Source organism: Protopterus annectens, chromosome 5.part1 (assembly GCF_019279795.1).
Source record: "Protopterus annectens isolate FY-2018-M chromosome 5.part1, PAN1.0, whole genome shotgun sequence".
NCBI classification, from domain to species: Eukaryota; Metazoa; Chordata; order Ceratodontiformes; family Protopteridae; genus Protopterus; species Protopterus annectens.
The window spans coordinates 350,081,556-350,103,909 of NC_056736.1; the positions used below are offsets into that span (position 1 = coordinate 350,081,556).

Here is a 22,354-nt window from a genome sequence, read left to right on the forward strand (position 1 = left end):
ATCAGCAAATTCTTTAAGCTTTAGACGTTGGACATTCAGACTAGGAATAGAGCTAGTTTTGTTTCTGTTGTCCTGAAGATCATGCTGTAGACCTTCAGCCATATGTAGGGTTAGGAACTTTCTAGATGATTTGTAATCTGGTTATGTTGACCATTGTACACTTGTTTGGCAGTACTGGCCAGAACTTTAGAAGTTCTAGTAGTAGGATCATTGCTATAATAGGAACTCTCACCTAACTTTTCTCTTGTGATGTCCCCTTGTCCTTTCTTGGGAAATGGCAGATTTCTTGTAGATGTACAGAGAATACTAACATATAAGCAGTATTTGGCATGACTACATCTTGGTTTTTCGGTATGTTTGGGCATAATTTGTTCTTGCAATTTTTATGGTAATGGCATTATGTAGCTCTAGCTATATATTATGTAGTTTTTGTGTTTTTTTAGAAGTGCCCATTAAATCTTTTGCCTGTACTTACCTGTGTGCTGTCATCTACAGGAAATACTTGGAACAAATCATAAAGCAACTTTGCTATGATAAATAGCATGTAGTCAGTAGCATGGAGGAAGGTAGCAACTGCATGTCTTGGTTGCAGAAGCAAACTCACTGTATGTGACCCATGTGCCTGAGTTTGGTCATGAAGAGTAGTTGGGTAGAGCAGTGTCCATGGTTATTACTGAGGTGTATGTCTGCAGTAGCACAGCTGGGCTTCACTGGCACAGACCTATCTTTTAACTCAAAGCTAGACCAGGCCCCATAGTGCAGAACAGAGCTGAAAATTATTTCAGTTTTGACACGATACAGGGACAGTCATGCTAAATCACTTTACTAACATATTAGTTGCACTACAGACAGAATTACTGGTAATGTACGCCAACATTGCAGTGACTGCTTAAGGGTGCATGTTTAACAAACACAAATTCGCACAATGATTCATGGTGGGTGGGTGTTACCACATGTGTGCAGACACACGATCACACACACACACACACACACACACACACACACACACACACACACACACACACACTGTCACACAATGTTCCATTGCGTGTGCTGACACACTGCACTGGCCACAACACAGGTATGACAGGATGTGGGGGTGGGGATTCAACTTAAAGGATGCAAGGAGCAGACAGAACAAGTTGCACTTCTTGAGTAGATATGCAACCAGCCAGGGCACAGGGAACATGTATGCAACATGTAGTGGTTTTAGGGTGCAACTAGCCAGGTCACAGGGAAAATGCAGGACATCTTGCATTCCTGTGGTGAGATGGTCTTCCATGCAGGGTATAATAAACAGATGGACTGAGTCACAGTCCTGCTGTGTGGCTGTTTCACAATGTTGCACAGGTAAACAGACAGCAGGAAAGGCTAAAGGGGATGCTGGTCCTGAAGTACAATGGGCAGACACTGTGCTGGCGTCACACTTGTAAGAAACTCACATGCCCACTGCTGATACACTATGATACAATGTCAAAACAGGAACATAGAGGGTAGTATCCCACACAGGGATGCTGGGAGCAGAAAGTTGGCACGTTCCGGATGACATGCACAGTCTTGCATATCCACAGTAATCCATGTGTGTACCCAGAGATGTACCTGATATATCATGGCACCAAAGTAACAGTAGTACCTGTAAAGCTTACCCCACAAGGGACTAATATGCTGCTTCAGGGCCTATGTACACATGTCAGAAAAATCCTGGGCAAAGCTAAAGTGAAAAAGGCCTTCTGGGACAAGGTGTTGCATGAACTGGTGCAACACATCAGTGCATTGGGTTGTTACAATTGAGCTTTGATGCATAGCTGCCTTGACCTCTGTCCACAAACAGTTATGTAGATGTGCCCAGTACTTGTCTGGCTGCACTGTCATTCACCCATGGCTGTGGATGCACTCCTGCAAGTGTCTGATTTGTCTGACTTCATTTTGGTCTACAAACCTACCGGTGGATGCTCAGCTGAACATGGCAGATGCTCATTCAGCTCACTTGTGGCATTCCTCTCATTGTTGCATGAAACCAGCTCACACCCCGATAGCTGGACATAACTAACACATAGTTGTGCCAAACCACAGCATAGTGAATGCCATCTATCGGCAAGAACAAAAAAGCAAAAGCCACAGTGGCACTCTTCCACACACATCCTATTTGCTAGACCATCCATTGAGCTAAATGCCTCAAATCTGACACTGTAAGGCCACATAGTACTCACAACCTGCATTTCTCCCCAAGTAGATCCATACCATCAATGATGACATAATTCCTGAGCCCACCACATAACCTTTTAGCTGTGTGCAGTTTACCACAGGCACCTCCCATGTCCCTAGTACCTATACTAGTGTTGATGTTTCCTGTTCCACTGTGCCCCTGCTACTTGTGCAAATGATGATGATGATTGATGACTGCGTGCTGCCCACCCATCTGGCTAACATGGATATGGTAATGCCTAATGCACAGTGTGGTCAGTCAGTGCATAGCCTGTGTGTGTGTGTGTGTGTGTGTGTGTGTGTATATATATATATATATATATATATATATATATATATATATATATATATATGTGTGTGTGTGTGTGTGTGTGTGTGTGTTCAGGCTTTTGCTTTATGTTTGATTTGTTTTGGCTTATAGTTGTGGACAAGACACCACCTTTTTGCAAGTACCCCAATATATTGCACCCACCTTTCCCTCTTATGAGGACCCTTGGCAGCTATGTCCTTCTAAGACTCCACCCTCAGCTCCTTTTCCACTGTTGGCACAAATGTGTCAATCAGTACTACATGTTTCCCTTGCTATAACAGTTTTCATTGCTCTGTGCTGTGTAGCATGGTGCATACCACAAATATATCTCTGCAAGTCTCTAGAGAACAAGTCAGTGCATCACCAGATGTGTACCCATAACAGAAATGAGACTTCAGCACTCTGGATACATATTTAATGATGTTCTTTGCCTTTGCCAGTGTGTGTGTTGTATGCCATCTCTCCCACTGTCTGAGAGCTACAGATAGTAGTCATCAGCCATGGCTGCAAAGCACATGTGGCATCAATTACACAACAACAAACACTATTATGCATGGTCTGCTATCTGTGTTGAAGACGCAGGAAATTTATGGCCTCTGTATTTGACACTGCATGCACCTACCCTCTAGATGACCCTATGGAAAGTCCCCCACAAGAAAAGCTGGTGTAGGTTACTCATGTGCCTAGTTTGGGATTAATTGGAACTGCATAGATGGCCAATAGAAATATTATATATAATACTCTGTGCACTGCACACCATCTGGCAGTTGATGGAGTGGAAGCTGTTCAGGTTGACATACCAGATCCCATGTAGAGAAATCAGGTCCTTAATAGTAATGTGGGTGCAATCAGTGGGTCTCGAAGATCCTAGGGAAAAGAGCTATGCAGACATAGTGGTAGTTCTCTTCTCTGCTGTCCATGGAAACTTAATATGTTCCTTTACATGCATCAGCATCAGCTCCAGATCTAGGAACTGGAATAGAAGGCTTGTGAAATAAATATATACAAACCTGTGTATCCACTGAGCAGGAAGTCAACACATCATTTTGTATCCCATGTTAAGACTACATATGTCTGCTAGCTGTCATATGATGTTTCTGTCTACATGGTAGCAACTAGCTGTGTCCTGGTTGTGGAAGAGATGGTGCAGAGAAGCAGCATGTAACACTATGGACACTGCTATCCAAAGAGGCCACCAACACACGCTAACCGACTGCAATAGATGTTGCTACTAGTATTCTAATGTGGATTATATGCCTATCCACTGAGAAATGGTAGTATTCTTATAAGATGATTTCTGAGGATTGTCACTCAAATTTTATGTTTCTGAAACATGCTGCCAAGTTTGATTTTGTCATTTGCCTATGTGATGGCTGCATTAGCATGTTAACAGAGAGTTGCATGTGCATGTTATTACATGGTCATTTTAATGTGATACATAACACTCTAGTTTCCCACTAAAGTTGTTGTGCTACTTATATTTCTGAGTTTCCCTCCTGTGTGTCACCACTCATAACACTATTTCATGAAATGAAGTGTGCTGTTTATGTCTGAGTACTCCCTCTCCCATACGCAATAAAGTGTTTTTGAAGTTAATTTAATTTTCTGTTTTGGTGTTCTGTAGTCCTTTATTGCTAAATTTACTGATTACTGTCTCTTTAATTTAAATATAAAAACTGCATTTCTTTTGAAAAGGCAAAAATAGATCAAAAGTGCTACAATATGGCCAGCTGCTGCACTGGATATTATTTCTATAGGAGTAATATTGTTAAAGTGCTACAGTATGGTCAGTTGCTGCACTGGATATTATTTCTATAGGAGTAATATTGTTAAATTGCTACAGTATGGTCAGCTGCTGCATATATTATTTCTACAGGAGTTATATTGTTAAAGTGCTACAGTATGGTCAGTTGCTGCACTGGATATTATTTCTATAGGAGTAATATTGTTAAATTGTTACAGTATGGTCAGCTGCTGCACTGGATTTTATTTCTACAGGAGTAATGTTGTTAAAGTGCTACAGTATGGTCAGCTGCTGCACTGGATATTATTTCTACAGGAGTAATATTGTTAAAGTGCTACAGTATGGTCAGCTGCTGCACTGGATATTATTTCTGTAGGAGTAATATTGTTAAGGTGCTACAGTACGGTCAACTGCAGCACTGGATATTATTTCTATAGGAGTAATATTTTTGGAGTCACGTGCAAAGACTTAAACCTATTTGGAAAAGGCCAAAACAAAATCTGCTGATGAGTCAGGAGCTAAAACCTGGATGCTCAGAAGTCCTGGCTTTTGTTTCACTGGCAAATTTCTGCTTAAAGCACCAGATATGCATTACTGTAGGGTATTTGGAGACTGGCACCTCCTGATACACGTACTGAGGCACACGCACACCACACACATACATGTGCATATATATATATATATATATATATATATATATATATATATATATATATATATATATGCACACACACATTTGAGGAGCTCTAGCCCCACTGATGATTTTTCTGTTAGGATGAATAGTAGGACTTTATATGGGATCACATCTTTCTACAGAATGTTTTAAATATGTTTTCATTCCATCTTTTCTCTGTCATTGAATCCTAATACTTTTGATTGAGCAAAATTACTGAAATATTAACAGGATGCATGTTGGAAGAAATGATTGTTATGCCACATACCATAATTTTTGTTAGTGTGTTGTATGGCAGATTTTTTTTTATGTTCCGTTTTAGCTACATACTCTGGTATTCAGAAAAATAGCTAGTACTCATGTAAACTGCCTATCACAGATAGGTCAGTTTACACAATCGCATAAATTGCAATTTAGAGACAGCTTTAGCTGCAATGAGGAAGACCTCATTATTAGTTGATTTGTATGTCTCTGAATTGCCCTTAATTACTGCCAAAAAACACTTGTGGGTGGTGCGATAAATACCATTGGTGGCCCATGCATCTCATTAGAACAGGTTGCCCCCTTATTTACTCTCCTGTTTATGTCCCCTTATTTACTCTCCTGGGCACAAGCCAGCAGTCCCCTACTGATCAGCATCTTCTCTCAGTTTATAAACCCAAAAGGAGTATTGGCAAACTACTTTACAAACACTTTTTCTCACTAAATTGGAACAAACTCCCTCTCCATATTAGATCCAACCTTTCCCTGTTTTAAAAAGGAGCTTAAATCCCACCTACTAAATTTGAAATTATGCCATTGCCTTGACCACACGTAGTCTTAGACTGTCCTACTGTATAACCTGTTGCATCTCCTAACTTTCTTTCTCTGTTAGTAACTTCTGCTTAAACTAACCTCCTAAACCCTGAGCTCTAGTACTGTAGCCCCCTCCTTTCTCTCCTCTCTCCCATTCTCCACACTATTTATCTTTTTCCCTCTACTTCCTATCAATGTCTGTACATTTTCCTTCTTTTGAACAATTATTATCTTTTTGTTTTTACTCTTAGATGTAGTAAGTTTAGACCACTGCTGTCTGTGTAACCCTTAATGTTCATAATTTGCTTTTGTTTTTCTCTTTATAACTAATTCCGTATTTGCATTGTTATTTTTAATAGTTTTTGTCGTGCATGTTTATCTTTGCTTATGTTTGCTGGGGTTTTTTCCCCTTGGGTCTCCACTGAAAATGGGTTGCTTACTATCAATGCAATGCAAATAGTTAATAACCTTTTCTTTTTTTCAATTATTTTGTATTGTAATTGTTATTTCATATTTGTATATTGTCCCTTTATCTTTACTAATGCTTGCTGGGGCTTTCCCCCTCGGGTCTCCACTGAAAATGGGTTTGTTTGCAAACTCAGTTGGACTAACCCGGTTAAGAAATGTGAAATAAATAAATAAATAATAAATAATTTATTAATCAAGGTGATGCTTGATATTTGTTTGTGAAGAATCCTACTCTAGATTGGCACTATCCTGGTATAAAACAGGATGGGGTTTTCATAAAAACAAAATGTGTTTATTTTGACATTCCTATTCAAAATTTATCTTGGAAAGAAGCTATTTTAAACTAGCTTCTAAGAATGGTGCCAATTTTTTACTGATTATAATATAATCTACCGATGTAAAATCTTCTGTTACAAGTCAGTTGAGAAGCTTACAGAAGACTGCCATTGCCAGGTTCTCGTCTTCTTGGACAAAGTACCTCAATGCTTACAAATGTCTCCAAAACTGATGGAAAACATCTCAACTGGAAACTTGTATGGAAAACTGCTGCACCAGCTCATATCTTACTTTTTTTGATGAGGCTGCCTAAAGTTATTAAAGTATTTTTTTCCTGGAAGGAATGGAGTTTTGAAAATTTTTAAAATGGCTAATATTTATGTTTTTTTTAATTTATACGTCACTGACTATCTTCTTACATGTTCTCATTAGCAACGTGTGTTTTTCTTGGTGTTTTATTTTGTTATAAAACTTCACTCATCGATAGTATTGCTGTTTTTACTGCATATTTGTGAAAAAGTGTGTGTGTGGAATTGCCGGCATTTATTATATTTTTGGATTTAGTCAACAGCAACATTTTTTGACAAAAAAATTGTGACAGCTGCTTCTGTTTACCTTCTCCATGCTTGCATTTTTAAGCAAATCATGTGTAAGTATAAGATTTAACAGGTTTTATTTAAAGTATGACGTGGAGTTGATTATTTTTTAGAATAGTTCATAGGTTCATAGGTTCATACTAGGCTATCTGCCCTAGGGCATTTATAAGCCTAGCCAGAATGTGTTTGGTTTTCGCCACCCATTTTAAATTTATTTTGCTATGCCCTTTTTCGAGGTTAGTATACTGTGCCTCTGTCTAACAGTGACACAGAAGTGATACCCGGGGTAAACCTACGATCTCCCATCCACTCATCAAGATTCCTCTTGAAGAGAGTCAATAAGGGACTCTGCCTAACCTGGACTGGGATTTTATTCCAGAGTGAAGGGAGCCTCTGGGTTATGAATCTGTCCCTCCAGCATGTCCTATTTATTTCAGTGCTGAGGTTCAAGTCTCGAGCACGTAGCTCGATGGGATTTGGATTTTCTGAGGTGCAGCATGTCCATTAATTCCGGGTTGGACATGGCTTTATACGTCAGGCACAGATCGCCTCTGAACAGGCGGTATGCCACTGAGTAGAGCTGGAGTTTCTTTAACCGGGCAGCATATGGCATCTGTTTGAGCCCTTTGATCCTCTTGGTGAGGTACTTTTGGGGTCTTTCCAGTTGCTGCAGGTGTCTGGTAAGATACATCCCAGAAGGGGCATTGTACTCAATTATGGGCCTGATGAGGGATGAGTAAAGAGGCACGATGACCTCCCCTGATCTAGATGTGAATCCCTTCATAATTAGGTGGGCTATATAAAATGTTTTTCTAACCACTTTGGCCACGTGGTTGTCAAATGAGAGATTGCTATCAACTTGGGTCCCCAGGTCCCTAATTACTTCTTCTGTACTTAATGGATTACCACCTATGTGGTAATTTGTGGGCACTTTGTTTTTGCAAAAGGGGATGACTATACACTTTTTGGCATTTAGCTTGGGGCCATGGCTCTGGCACCAGTTGTCTGTTTCTATGAGGCCCTTTTGGAGGATGCTTGTGTCGGCTGGAGAGTCGATTATGGTGCCCAGTTTGCAGTCATCTGCGAACTTGGTCAGCCACAGTCCTTCCATATTGGCCTGTACCTCCGAGAAATATAAACAGAACAAGAGAGGTCCCAGGACTGAGCCTTGTGGGACACCACTTGTAACTGATTTGGAGTCTGACATGGCTCCAGCAATTCTAACCATGTGGGTTCTGTCCTTGAGCCAGTTTGCAATCCATTTAGTGACATAGGGGTTTATATTTAAGCTGGTGTGCTTATCTATAATGCCCGAGTGGGGTATTGTATCAAAGGCTTTTGCGAGGTCCAGGTAGGCTGTGTGGACCACCTTCCCCTCGTCAATGGCCTTGGTGACTGTTTCAAAGAAATCAACCAGGTTTAAGAGGCAGGATCTGCCCTTAACAAAACTGAACTGGGTAGGTTCCAGTGTCTGTAGGTCCCCAATATCTTTATTTATGAGGTCCATGATGATCCTTTCCATAGCTTTGCAGACCAAGCTAGTCAGGCTTATGGGGCGATAGTTTCCAGGATCCGTTGAGGCACCACCTTTATGGAGAGGGACCACTGTTGCTGTACGCCACTCTTTGGTCACATATCCTGTAGTAAAGGCTGAGATTGAACAGTAGTTTTATGTTTGGGTTTAGCTCTTCTTGGAGTTCATGTAGGACGCAGCCTGGGACACCGTCTGGTCCCATTGATGCTGTGTTTTTTGCTTTGGAGAGGGCGGCTCTTACCTGAGCATCTGAGATGTCAGGGGGGCAGCACTCTGCTGGGATAGATATTTGCCCTTTTGGTGGGGAGGGGGGCGGAGAAGTTTGCGCTGAACCTGTCAGCTAGGATGTTGGCAATGTCTGTGGGTTTGGTGTATTTTTTGTCATTTTGGACTAATTCTGAGCATATCTGGGAATTACCACCCAGGTTCCTAACATAACTAAAGAAAGCCTTGTGATTATCCTTAGTGTCCTGTGCAATTTTTCTCTCGAAGCTGGCCTTAGACAATTTTATGAGTGCCCGTAGTTTTTTGCTAATACTGATCAGTGATGCCTTCCCTTTTTGGGATTTTGCTCTATCATTTAGTAGCTTCCTCCTTCTATTGTATAGCTTGTTTATGGCTGGGGTCCACCAGACAGGATGTCTGCCTTTGGAGGATTGGGTCTTGGTTTTATTTGGGATCGCATGATCCATGCATTCCTGAAGGTGTTCATAGAATGTGTTTATAAAGGATTCTGCCATCTGGGCCATATTTTCCACAGGCCCCGGGGCTTTGAAGGATTCCACCTCGGTTTTGAGGAGTGTGAAATTTGCTTTAGAGAAGTTTTTCACTGTGGTTTTCAGGGCAGGGGGTGGGATCAGGATGTGAATATCCTGTGAGATTAGTTTATGGTCTGATCTAACCAGTGAGGGATACACTTCTGGTCTGGAGCATAGAGTCCCCATGTTGGTGATGATCAGGTCCAGTATGTTTTCCCCTCTTGTGGGAGTGGTAACAAGTTGTTCCATAGCATTTGAGTTTATAAATTCTAGGAACCTTTGGGCTAGGGTGTTGGAGCTAGAGTAATGCTCCCAGTCTATGTTTGGGTAGTTGAAGTCACCCAGTATAATGGTGTTTGGAGAGACCTTCATATTTTCCAGTGTTCTCAGGAAGGCCGAGTGGGGTTCTTGGGTTTGGGAGGGTGGTCTGTAGCAGGCTATAAACTGGAAGGCAGTTTTACCCACTGTTAGTTGCACATGGATAGTCTCTGATGCTTCGTGCTTTGCCACCAACCTGGAGGTGTGGGTATCTTTGATGAATATCGATACTCCCCCTCCTTTAGCGGATCGATCCAGGTTTTGCGGGCGGAAAGCATGGCATGAGGTATAACCTGGTAGTGCTGGAGTGCTCTCGGAGCCCTGAACCAGGTTTCTGTTACTGCACAGATATCGATGTTCTCCATGCTAAGGAGAGTTTCGAGCGTGCATCTTGAGGTTTAGACTTCTGGCATTGAGTAGCATTACTCTTAGTTTCTTATCCCTTGTGATACCTATGGAGGTGGGGTTGTCTTTTGAGCCTTGCCTAAAAAAGGCACTATGGGGGTAGCAAGAGCCTTTGCCAATATCCAAAAGCCCAGGGGTGACAGGTGCAAGCCGTCCCTAGCGAAGCATCGTGGCTTGTCGAGCATATCATCCCAAACTGACAGGCATTGGATCCCCTTTGAATGACACCAGTACTTAAGCCAATTGTTGAAATTGATCATCTTGTCTTCATATTGTGGCATCATTCTTGGTGAGGGTAAGATGCTACTCAAGGTCAGGGTCATACCGGCCTGGGCTACATGCTCAGAGAGCTCCTCTATGTCTCTTTTCATGTAGTCCAGGGAGGTACGTCTCAGGTCATTCACACCAGCATGGACAATGACTGAGTCATATTTGTACTTGCCTTGGAGTGACCTGAGTGCTTGTGTTATGTGGCGGATCCTAGCGCCCGACAGGCTGCTCACTGTGACCCTCTCCTTGTTCAGCCTGGTGAGTGGGACGTCAGTGTGCCTGATAATAGAGTCACCTATTACAAGTGTATCAGGTGTGTTGTTTAGTCTTAAGGGCTGTGACTGTTCGACACACTGGCTTTGTGAGATATGTGTTGCACGTGTTTTGTTTTGGGGTAGCGGTTGCTTGGGTGTCTGCTTTGGAGGTCTCTGCTGCTTAGGCATATCTTTATTTAGAGCCTCCGAGTATGTTTTTGTGTTTCATCCACATTGTCACCTCCTTGTGTTCTTGCACTGGAATGCAGTCTGGAGCGTGTTCTACAGGTTTATGGTAAAGTAGCAGAATAGGTTCCATGACAGAGTTAGTGGGCACTGCACTGATGATGTTAATAGCTAAACCTACAGCTGATGATCACTGGAAGAGAATAGGAAGTCAGATCTTATCCTTACTCTCTGCCAGTCTTTGTAGTAGGCTTCTAAGCTTCTTGATGTAAAGAGAGGGATATTTTCATCTATATCAGCAGTAAACCACTCTTTGGAAAGAACACATCCTGCAAAAATGTTTGCCTCTGCAAGGTGAACCAAGTACATTATGAAATGACTGGGGGTTGGTAAAATGGTTAAGGTTGTAGACTTACTGACACAAGGTACACTGTTTGATTTTCATCTTTGGGAGGGAAATTTGCTTGGCTTAGAATGGCCTATTAAGAAAACTACCCTAGTAATTATCTGTGGACTTATGAAGAGCTGTTTATCATTTGAGGAGTTAAGGACTTCCATGTGGGTGTCTCTTCCTGGCAGGAGTCAGTGGAGCAAAATTCAGCCCAATAGATTTACAGTACATTGGATGTGTTTTAGTAAACCACAACAGTACTGAATTTTTCATATAATGTCACTGCATATCATGGTACGGTGAGGAAGAAAAGTATACAGTGAACAAGTAGATGATATTTGATACCATCACAGCACACAAATTTGTGAAAGAATATAGTTTTTAATACAGGACTGGAAACTACCTCTGTGTGTTAACTTCCCCATGAAGAGCAGACCATGTAAACAAAAAGATTTGTGTGAGACCAAACAAAGCCAACCGTTGGTAAATCCAGCATGACCCACACCCAGCCATGGGTTATTGCTATATTAAGATAATGCAGATAGCTTCATCTACTGCTACAGAGAGTGTGACATTCTGAGAGAAATCAGACTTTAGAAGGATAACCTTGCTTTTTTTGTTTTGGAACAGGGAAAGAAAAACTTACACATATAAGGTATTAGCAGACATGTTTGCTGCCATGTTAAGCAGCTTCTTTTTTCTTCTTTTTTATGAGTCTTGTGAGAAACAAATGATAGTCTCAATTTTTGTGTAAATGTTTGCATATATAAATAAAAAATATTTTTTGCATCTTGCTACAAATGAGATGTATCTGTTGCCTATTAATTCACACTTGCTTGATCTTAGCCTGCATTTTTTCTCTGTAGTAAACAACTTCATGAATGTGAAGCACATACACAGGACCAAATGAGCAAATTGTGTTTTTTTTTTACAGTTGAAGCATTGAGCATTTTATATGTCATTGTTTGATGTGTATGTCAATGTTACTACAGTTTACACTATATAAAGTGGCAGGCATGTGAAGGTCTTCTGCGCCTGTCTAGCTCACACATACTTATGATTTTTGTGTGGTTTCTTAGGATTACAAGTCTGGCATTGGCATCACATCCATAGAGATGAACCTGGGAAATGTGAAAGATTCTGACCGAAGGAGCTTTGATCTCACAACACCTTATAAAACTTTCAGGTAGGAGAAAGATAAGGAATGAAGTTCCCTCTCTGTTAATTTTGTGTGTGTAAATTATCATTGCTTCTTCTACTGTGATTGACTTTCATGTAGCCATATAGTTTGCAATACTCTGCAAGGATCCACACAAAACATCAGTTTTGTCCTTAGTCTAAGGTCCAAGTCTCATATGTTTCTCATGATCACGAGTCACAATGTACATGGATTTGAGAAGGTGATATCCATCTTTTAGTACCACTTTTCTGGAGGCATAGAGAGCTAATGATGTTTTGTGAGAGAGTTTGCAGATATAATTACATGATAGCAATGTGCATCATGTATCCATCTGGCCTCTGTGATAATGTTAGGTGAGTTTATGTGAGGAAGTGCTGGGTGTCAGGCCAGGGAACTGCCCACACCATATTCTCTCAACTGTTTCTTTACAGCAAAGGAGACATTATGCTGCTAAATCATTTGTTTTCAAAATTACTGACTATATATAGCTTATTATCAGAATATACACTATCAGTAAGGACTACTCTGCCAATTCAAAAATTTCTTTTCTTTAAAAAAATGCAGCTGTAATTAGAGGTACAGAAATGTGTTGTGCCCATCCTGTATCCTTTCTGCTCTGTTTCCATATTTTCATAATAAACAGTCTCTTTACTGGTCTCAATTATTTTCCAGAATTTCCCCCACAAATCCAGCCACCATATGCCTTTTTACCTTGATGGTTTTATACCGAACACATGCTATTTTATTTACAGGTTTTTATCATTTTTACACTGCCTCTTTTGTGGAGTAACTGTTCACACCATAATTTTTAATGCATTTTCCGCCAGTTTCATGTTGGCCTGTCTTGTACAACATGTTCTTTTTTAAATGAAAATATTAAAAGTCTATATCTTTTTTTGAAGAACAAGTATGACATGTTTGCCGTACAGTCAGTTGCTGGGATCACCGGAGGTTGTATCACAGCTGCTTGAGCATAATATTTTGAGTTTCTAGCTGCTTGTGTCACTGTTCCTGGCAGCACATATCACTAAGATCACAGTGCTTGTCCATGACTGTTTAGTAGGTGGTCCAGTCTCAGTACATCCCAGAAAAAGGCAAGGAAAGTTTTATATTGCCCCTCAGTGATAGCTCTTTCCCCAAGATGCAGCAACCTTGGAGAGAGAATAATAAAATAAAATGAGGGGAGTCCTCCCAATGTGTGTGTGTGTGGGAGGGCTTGCCAATGTGAAAAGAAACACTTCTTTGCTATGTTTCATTTTTCTCATATGGAGGGAGTCAGATAGAGAAGTATTTTCCTATTTTTCAAATTAGAAGGTGTTTGTATACCAGACCTTATATAGCTAGTGGTAGTGAATCTCATTATAGGCTTAATTTATGCATTTATGTATTGAACAAAGCATGTATCTGTAAACAGGTCAGACTTTATAAGGAACATCATAAATCTAGGAGGAGTATGGATGAATTTGAGGGTCAAAGTCATAATGTTATGACTAAAATACAGTTACAAGCCCAACTGTTTGTGTTCCAAGAATGCATGTACTCAAATTTGTAAAATTCAAGTATTTGTTTTTTTTTTTTTTTGTTTATATTGAGATTTTGTGATGTGAGCTTGGATAAATCGAGAAAACATAGCAGAGCTAATATTTCCACATATTTCTTCATTTTCCTTTTTACTTCTACATTCTTGTGCATAACTTCTGAAATGCCTGTTGACCACTTTCAGTTGCCCTCCCCCCAAGCATAGTAGCAGTCTCTCTTAAGGCACTAAAAAGCAAAGTATGGTGAGGCAATACCTCTCAACTGTACAGATTTCTGCAGAATGGCCATATTTTTGCTTCATGTTTTTGGTATGTTCCTCACAGAAATTGTTTTTTTTTTTTAAATCACTGGGATGATCTAAGCATTAAAGTCACTAAATAATGACATGCATTTGACTTCAGACTTCATATCCTTCAGAAAATGCGTACTAACACAAATCCTGTTACTATTAGCAGTTTTCTAAGTTTATAAAAGCAATATTTAAAATGTGTCCCTATTTTTGGAGCTTTGTTCTTCCATTATTCTTGGGATAAGGCACTAAAAAACAATCTTCCCAAAACTGAAAGACCGCCTAAATCTATAAATGGCAATGCCTATCCTTTGCAATCTCTAAAGCACACACCAAAAGCAACACCAAACCCCACACATAGACCTACACCTAGTGAATCCCCAAGATCAAAGCCCATAAGGCATGCCAACACATTACCCAGGAGTCTTATCATAGGGGACTCCATCGTGCAACACACAAATGCCCCATTTACCCAAGAAAAGATGCAGTTAGTTGCTTAGCTTATTGGGAGCCAGGATCCACCAAGTTACACAAGTATTCAAGTTACTAAACCACAGGTACCAGTATGATTTGTCACAGTCCATGTAGGGCTTAATAACCTGAGATGCACTTCCCTGGACTAGATGAAGAGAAACATCATTGATCTCTCTAAATATGTGTCTCAGCTAGGTATGTGCCTTGCACCGAGCAGCGTTCTACCGTCACCAAGGATGATGCCACAGTGCGAAGAAAAGATGATTGACTTCAATAATTGGCTGGTGTCTTGCCAGGGAGATTCAATATTTGTCAGCATGGGAGAAAATTGTTAGCAAACCACATTGCTTTGCAAAAGATTGTCTGCACCTGTCTGCCCTGGCTTCTGAATATTGGCTACAACTTTATCTACCCCCTTAGAGCCTTTTAAGGCAATTCCAAATTGACAAATCTGCCAACACAGTAAAAGAAAATCCAAAGAAACCTAAAGGTGTTACTGCTCACTAGGAGCCTAACAGGAAACTCTACACCCTGCAAGCTCTCCTCACTCTGGCATATATAGACCTCAGTGACATTAAAAAGACATGGTTCATATCCACTGATTGTACTATGGCAGTACAGGGCTTCAGTGACTTCTACTTTTTAGACCACTAGCTGCACAGACAGGAACAAAAAGTGAAGGAGTCTCAGAATATTTTAGCAACAAGCATAAGTGTATGTTGCTCAATAGGGCAATAACCTGGAATTTATCCATGTGCAAATCACCATAGACAAAGTCTAGTACCATATCCTAGCAAGCTATAGGTCACTGTCTAGGTCCTTAGAATCCCATTGATCATACCTAGACATACTGGAGACACTCACAATTAAACCAAGTACCCAATTCACTGGAGATTTTAACTACCTCTCTATAGACTGGGAAACATACACTGCCCCATACTAGCAGATGCAATGATTCCTGGACTTTATTAACATAAGTACCCCTGACCAGATAGTGCACACACCCACCAGAGGTTCAAAGATACTGGACCTGGTACTCATTAATATGGTAAAGAGCTGCACCCCCTTCCCTCCAGTGTCACATCCTCAATGGTAAGGTCAGAGCACAAAGCTGTCTCCTTCAAAGTATAAATCAACTTGGTAAACCCAGCAAATCCTGTAACACTTAGGAATTAATCCAAAGCAAAATACTTGCTTTTAAGTGATAGTTTATCAAAAGTCTGTGCCCCACCCAACCTTGAGTTCACAACAACCTATGTGGAATTGTTCACATTAACTCTGTACAACCATATAAATGGCTGCATAGAGACTGTCGTACCTACTAGACGTAAGCCCAAAACAAACTCTAAAAATGAACCATATTGGTGGAATCCTAACCTTAACAGGGTGTATAACAAAAGGGAAAAGTCATGGTTAGAATTAGAAAGAGAAACTACCATAATGATAAGAGCTCTGTAATTAAACTAAACAGGAAACTAAGAGGAATAATTAAGACCAACAAGGCCAATAACAAGGTTAAGATAGCCTCACAGGCAAAAGACAACCACAAGACCTTCTACAACTATATCCAAAAACTCAAATGTAGCACACATCAGTATACCAAACTGGTGGTCAGTGATACTACCTTTACTGAGTAGAGTGACATAGCAAATTTGCTGGCTGACAATTTCAGCTCACCCCCCCAGCCTCCTCCCATGAAATTCCTACTAGCATAACCCCCCCAACTATAAACAGGGAGCAGGTCCTGGTGGCACCAGAGGCTTATTGACCCAGGGCTGCTGGACTTTGTGGTGGGCATACACTAGTCAGTAGGGCGCATACACCCATCCCACCATTAGCGTAGGTACCTGGCATAGGCTGGACACTCAAACCCTTCCCATTTCTGGCAACATTAGTCAACATGATCAAATCACCTAGAGCCATTTTTTACACCGCTGAGTAATTAGCCCTGACATAGCACACAGTCTGTGATCCATGCTCTGTTATCTTTGGGATACTATGTACCACAGTTGATGTCCAGAGTGGCTCCTATAGGGCACCATGTAGAGTCTGTGCTGCTGCTCACAACTCCATTCTTAGGTGAGCTTGAGGTGGAAACACTCAATATGTTTTTGGGATGGGGAGCAGCCCGACAGAGACACATGGAGAACATGTAAATTCCATACAAGCACTGGCCAGAGGTCAAGACTGAACCTTGTACCTATTGAATGGGAGGCAAAGACCTTAGCCATTATGTCAGCCTTCAAATGTACTGGTATGGCAGCTAATAAATATGTTCTGTGCACTAACAACTTAAGAAAATGAGAACTGCATTCTCTGTTTTTTATTGGTGGTGGTAGCTGCCACTCTTGATTATCACATCTGTTATTCATTGTTTTCAGATCTGGGTGTCCCACTTCTTTTCCTTTTGTGCTGTGTCTGCACTGCGCTAAGTGAGTCATGTGTGTGTGTGTGTGTGTGTGTGTGTGTGTGTGTGTGTGTGTGTGTGTGTGTATGTGCATTTTATGGAGGGATTTTCAAACTTGATAATAAAACATTATAAAGCTAAGGATACATGTTGTAAAATGTGGTTTTCAATCTGTTATTGCTACTTTTTCTACAATATGAACAAAGCTACTGAAGAGGCTAAAGTTTGATTTGCGTCTTTCGGCTTTTCCCGGTTAGGGGTCGCCACAGCGGAACTCTGGTCCGCTAATGATTGGCAGTAGAGTTTTACGTGCTGGCTTGCTGGGCCTAACGCACAACCTTCAACAAAGGAACACCCATTCACGCATGTCATCACACAGAAGATGCTCTAACTGGGAATCGAACGGGCAACGTCTAACTGTGAGGCGACAATGCTACCGCAGCATCACCACCGCAGTACTGAAGAGGCTAAATACATATATAAAAACAGAAGATGCTCCACAAAGTTATTGTGAAGTGTGAACATAAAGCTTTATCCGAAAGTACAACCTTGATATCAAGAGCTGTTTTTGTATCGCAGTCGTGTAAGAACTACAGACTGGTGCATATGCATGCAAAAGAGTGCAACATTAACACATATATTTATATAGCTGTATCTATATGTCTCTCTCTCATGTATATATATATATATATATATATATATATATATATATATATATATATATATATTATATTTATTTCTATATCTATATCTATATATATTATATATATATATATATATACACACACACACACACACACACACACACACACACACACACACACTCAGGAAATGAAGTGACAAGAGGCATCATAACAGTCAGTGATCTCAAAGGCATGGGTACTGCTTACATTCACTTCTTCATATCATCTTTGTTTTTAATTCCTAAGAGTTTCACAAAAGTAATCCAAAGAGATCAATAAAAGTAATGTATTGTTTACAATTCTTCCTAATGTGATTCAACCAATTGTAAATGCTTTGAAAATTCAAATTATTCATTCTTCCCTGTATTTGAGGAAATCAATTAAGACGTTATGTGATAAAGAATATCAAGCATAACATGAGCAGAGCTATTTAAAAGTAAAGCTCATTAATATTGTCTTGTTTCACTAGTATCAGGTGTGGAATGAGTTAAAATACAACAGTGTGGTTTGCAATTATGAAACCCCAATACAGAAGAGATAATAAATTTGTCTTGGTCTTACATCCAGGCTATTCAAATTTTCATGATGGTTATGATAATCAGTAAACCAGCCAAAATGTCCATAACCTTTAATTTTCCCATATGTATTAGCTTTTCTCTATCATATGACATGTTTCTACATTTCCTAATGCATGCAGATATAAAAGAAATATGTACAAAAGAAGTGCTTATTTTGTTTGGGCATAAATACAAATGCTCTTCTTGTGCAACACATAGCATGAAGTACTGTCATGTGCATAGTTTAGTTGTGTATAAACAACTGCCCGTATGATGACAGCAGTGTGATATACAATGGTAATGCACACTTCACACCTCATCCAAAAATATAAAATAAAATAGGCAAGTATGTTGGGTGTGCAGACTGCATTAAAAGGTGCTCATGAATAATCATCTGGATACAACAGAGCAGGAGTAAAGGCTGCCATAATGCAAACGGGGAAATATTTTATTTGCTTTTCCACTTGGGTAGGATGCATATTTGGAATAAAATGTCCCCCTTTTGTTCTGCTGTTTCAGGTAAATGTTTAGTTTCCTGGTGTGCACTTGCACAGGGTATGTAGGGGGAGAACCGCATTGTGCTAGGGGTGTGAATTGGACAACAGGAGACAAGAGGGTGCACAACAACATAGTGATAGCTGTGTGGCTTGGTGAAGACAACAGTTTGGGATCTGTGAGTACAAATTTGGAAATCGTGGCCAAACCTCTGATTGTAAGCCATTGGATAGACTGTGTAGGGACTTTTTGTTTATCTGCACTCATAGCGCTTCATCAAAAGTTTGTCTACATCCTTAGCGTTACAGTAAACATACTAAAATTTTTCTAAATCTGCCATGTTTACAGTTCTAACCACAAACTAAATAACTGGAATGCTCAGAAATACCAAAACCTCATACTTAGCATACTTAACATTAGTCCCCATTTTGGACTTTTAGCCTTGCTGTTCTGAGGTCCTTGTTACAGTGCTTGCAGTGATATACCTCAAGTTACAAGTGACAAGTGCTGTTGGTTTTGGAGGTCCCCCCTGCTTCTTATGTGGATGTTTATGCATTTTGTGTCATCATCAAAACAATTGCCACATCTTGTCTCTGCGGAAATATGCAGTTGATTCACAAGCATTTCTGTTTGTACCATAGTGGCATATATTCATACAACTTTGTGAGTCAGCACTTGAATGAGCTTTTGTTTCTTCTCTGTTATCTTATAGTCAGGCTGATTTTCTGATTAGTAGGCCCAATTATTTGTTTTCATTATCATCAGCAATAGCATCCTTAATAGAATTGATTTTTGTTTTGCTGCTTGTCTTGTGGATTTCTTTCCGCTTCTTCAAATTGTGCTGCAGGTGTTTACTTTATCTAGAAAAACACATTCTTATTTTTTCTTCTCCTCATTTAAACTTCACCATCTCCTCCTCATATTCCTTCAATGACTTCATATTCCTTCATTTTTAACCTCATATTCCTTCATTGTTAACCTCATATTCCATCATTCTTAACCTTGTATTCCTTTATTGTTAATTGCTTGCTGCACTGCACTTCTGAATGTTCTCTGACCACTATAGTAAATTTTGCCTTTTGTGTCTTAAATTAACTCCTTGTTTTTTTTTGCTTTTGTTGGCTTGGATATGTTAAACATACTGTTGTTTTTTTTTTTTTTGACCAGTCACAACCTTCGCATGACATAAAATGCAATAAAAAGTATAACTCTGCTTATCATACACCCGAAGAAACTAAAATGGGTAACATGCGTTTTTTGAGCTTTTGATTTGCCTGCAACTCCCATAATGTTGGGAGCTCTCTAAATAAACTAAACAGAAAACCAAGAGGACTAATTAAGTACAACAAGGCCAATTACGAGGTCAGTATAGCCTTACAGGCTAAAGACAACCACAAGACCTTGTACAGCCATGTCCGAAACCTCAAAGACAGTACACATCAGTGTGCTGAACTGGTGGTCAGTGGTGCTACCTTCAGTGAGCAAAGCAACATAGCAAATTTGCTGTCTGACAAATTCACCTCAAACTTCACCCCCACTCCCTTTTGCCTCCCCCCCATGAAACGCCTACAAGCATATTCCCTCTCCTATTAATAGAAAACAGATTCGGGTGACACTAACTAAGGTAAAAAATATAGCGTTAATAGGCCCTGACACTATTCTGAGATGTCTCCTTAATAGCTTGAAACTTGACCCATCAGGACCACTTGAGTCACTTTTTCAACTGTCGCCACAAAATAGGCTTTGTACCACTAGAATGGAGGACTGCAAAGGTTAACCCATTTTGATGAGTTGAGACTGGCATAATGATTAAGATGGTTACCTCACAGACACAAGGTACGGGGTTTGATTCTTACCTTTGAGGGAACTTGACTAGTCTTAAAATTGCCCACAAGGACAGCTAGCCTACTACTTACATATAAGGGTGCAGCATCAGCCAGTCCCAGAAACTAGTCTGGCATGCAAAGCCATGGAACGAATTATAATGGAAATGCTCAACAAAGATATAGGCGACCTTCAGATGCTGGATCCCTCCCAGTTTGGCTTAGTCACTGGAAGGTCATGCCGACTAAACTTGGTGAGCTTCTTTGAGATGGTCATCAAAGCAATAGATGAGGAGAAAGCAGTACATACTGCCTATGTGGACCTGGCCTAGGTGTTTGATAGAATACCCCACTAAGGTAGAGTTGACAGACTCACAATACTGGGCATAAACCCCTTCATAACTTGCTGGATTGCCAGTTGGCTCACAGACAGAAACCAGCAAGTCAGGATTGATGATACCACCTCCACTATGAGACCAGTCACCAGTGGGGTACCTCAGGACTCTGTGCTGGGGCCACTCCTATTTGGCATCTACTTTTCAGAGGTAAAGGCTAAAGTCAAGGGCTTTGGCTAACGAAGTTCACAAATGACTGCAAATTGGGAGTTGCATAGATCCCGCACCATGACACAAACATCTTACCGGAGGGTCTAAAACAGACAAATGACTGGTGCCAAAGTCATGGAGTAAAACTCACTGTCAAGAAATGCATTATAGTGCCTTTTGGGAAAATTGCCACCCAGGCTAATTATTCCATCAGTCAGACATACCTAAGAGTTGACCTGGTAGTCAGGGGTCTGGGAACATGTGTAGACAGTCATTTGGTATTTGACTAACATGTGGCCAAGGTAGTAAGAAAATCATTCTCTGTCACCCAATGTATAAGTAAGAGTGTGGCACGCAAGTCCAAGGAAGTCAGAGTGCCACTGTATTCTACCCTTATCAGACCTGTCATTGAGTATAATGCCTCAATAATTTAAATTTTACTTGTGACATAAGTAAGACATATTGGTGAGACAGCTATGTATCTCAAAGTGTAACTTTGACCAATGGATAGGAAATCATACATTCACTCCAGTCTGGCTCCAGTATCTCTGATAGACAGTGACAGACAGTAATGCCCAAACTAACATACACCATCCTGTATAACCTCTAGAAACTTCCTAATTAACTTGCCCCCTCCTAATAAATGTCTATAACACATAGGGACACATCTGGATTGGATTGCATGGCTAGGATTATAAAGACCCTGGTTGTTGTTTTCATAGTATATACCAATGAAATCTATGAACCTATGAAAGGGACAGGCTGAAGACTAGCAGACCTGTCTGGAAGATACAGAGTAATTGTCATCCAGTGAACGATACAAAAAATGACCATAAGTGGTAATATTTTTGAACTAGGCAAATACAACTACTGCAATTCTGAAAAACGTACAAACTGTGGTGGTGGTTCTGCGGTAGCGTTGTCGCCTCACAAAAAGACGTTGTCCTGTTCTATTCTCAGCTAAAGCGTCTTCTGTGTGGAGACATGCGTGAATGGGCATACCTTCATTGAAGGATTTGTGTCAGAGCTGGCAACTCGGTATGTAAAATTCTACTGCCAATCATTAGCGGACCGGACTTCCGCTGTGGCGACCCCTAACCGGGAAAAGCTGAAAGATACAACAATTGAAGTAAAAAGGAAAACAAAAAGGATTTATTGCAGCAGATCATGTCCACTTGG

The 22,354-nt window shown here is 40.4% G+C and overlaps 1 protein-coding gene across 6 annotated transcripts in view; it reads left to right on the forward strand.

Annotated features, from left to right (window-relative positions):
- The window catches only part of ARAP1 (ArfGAP with RhoGAP domain, ankyrin repeat and PH domain 1), a 2,759,262-nt gene that overhangs the window by 1,633,786 nt on the left and 1,103,122 nt on the right, over positions 1-22,354 (forward strand). For all 6 annotated transcript variants that reach the window (XM_044073028.1, XM_044073030.1, XM_044073029.1 and 3 more), the window contains one exon: positions 12,263-12,369. In XM_044073028.1, coding sequence (XP_043928963.1) covers positions 12,263-12,369 — 107 coding nt within the window. The remainder of the gene's footprint in view (positions 1-12,262; positions 12,370-22,354) is intronic.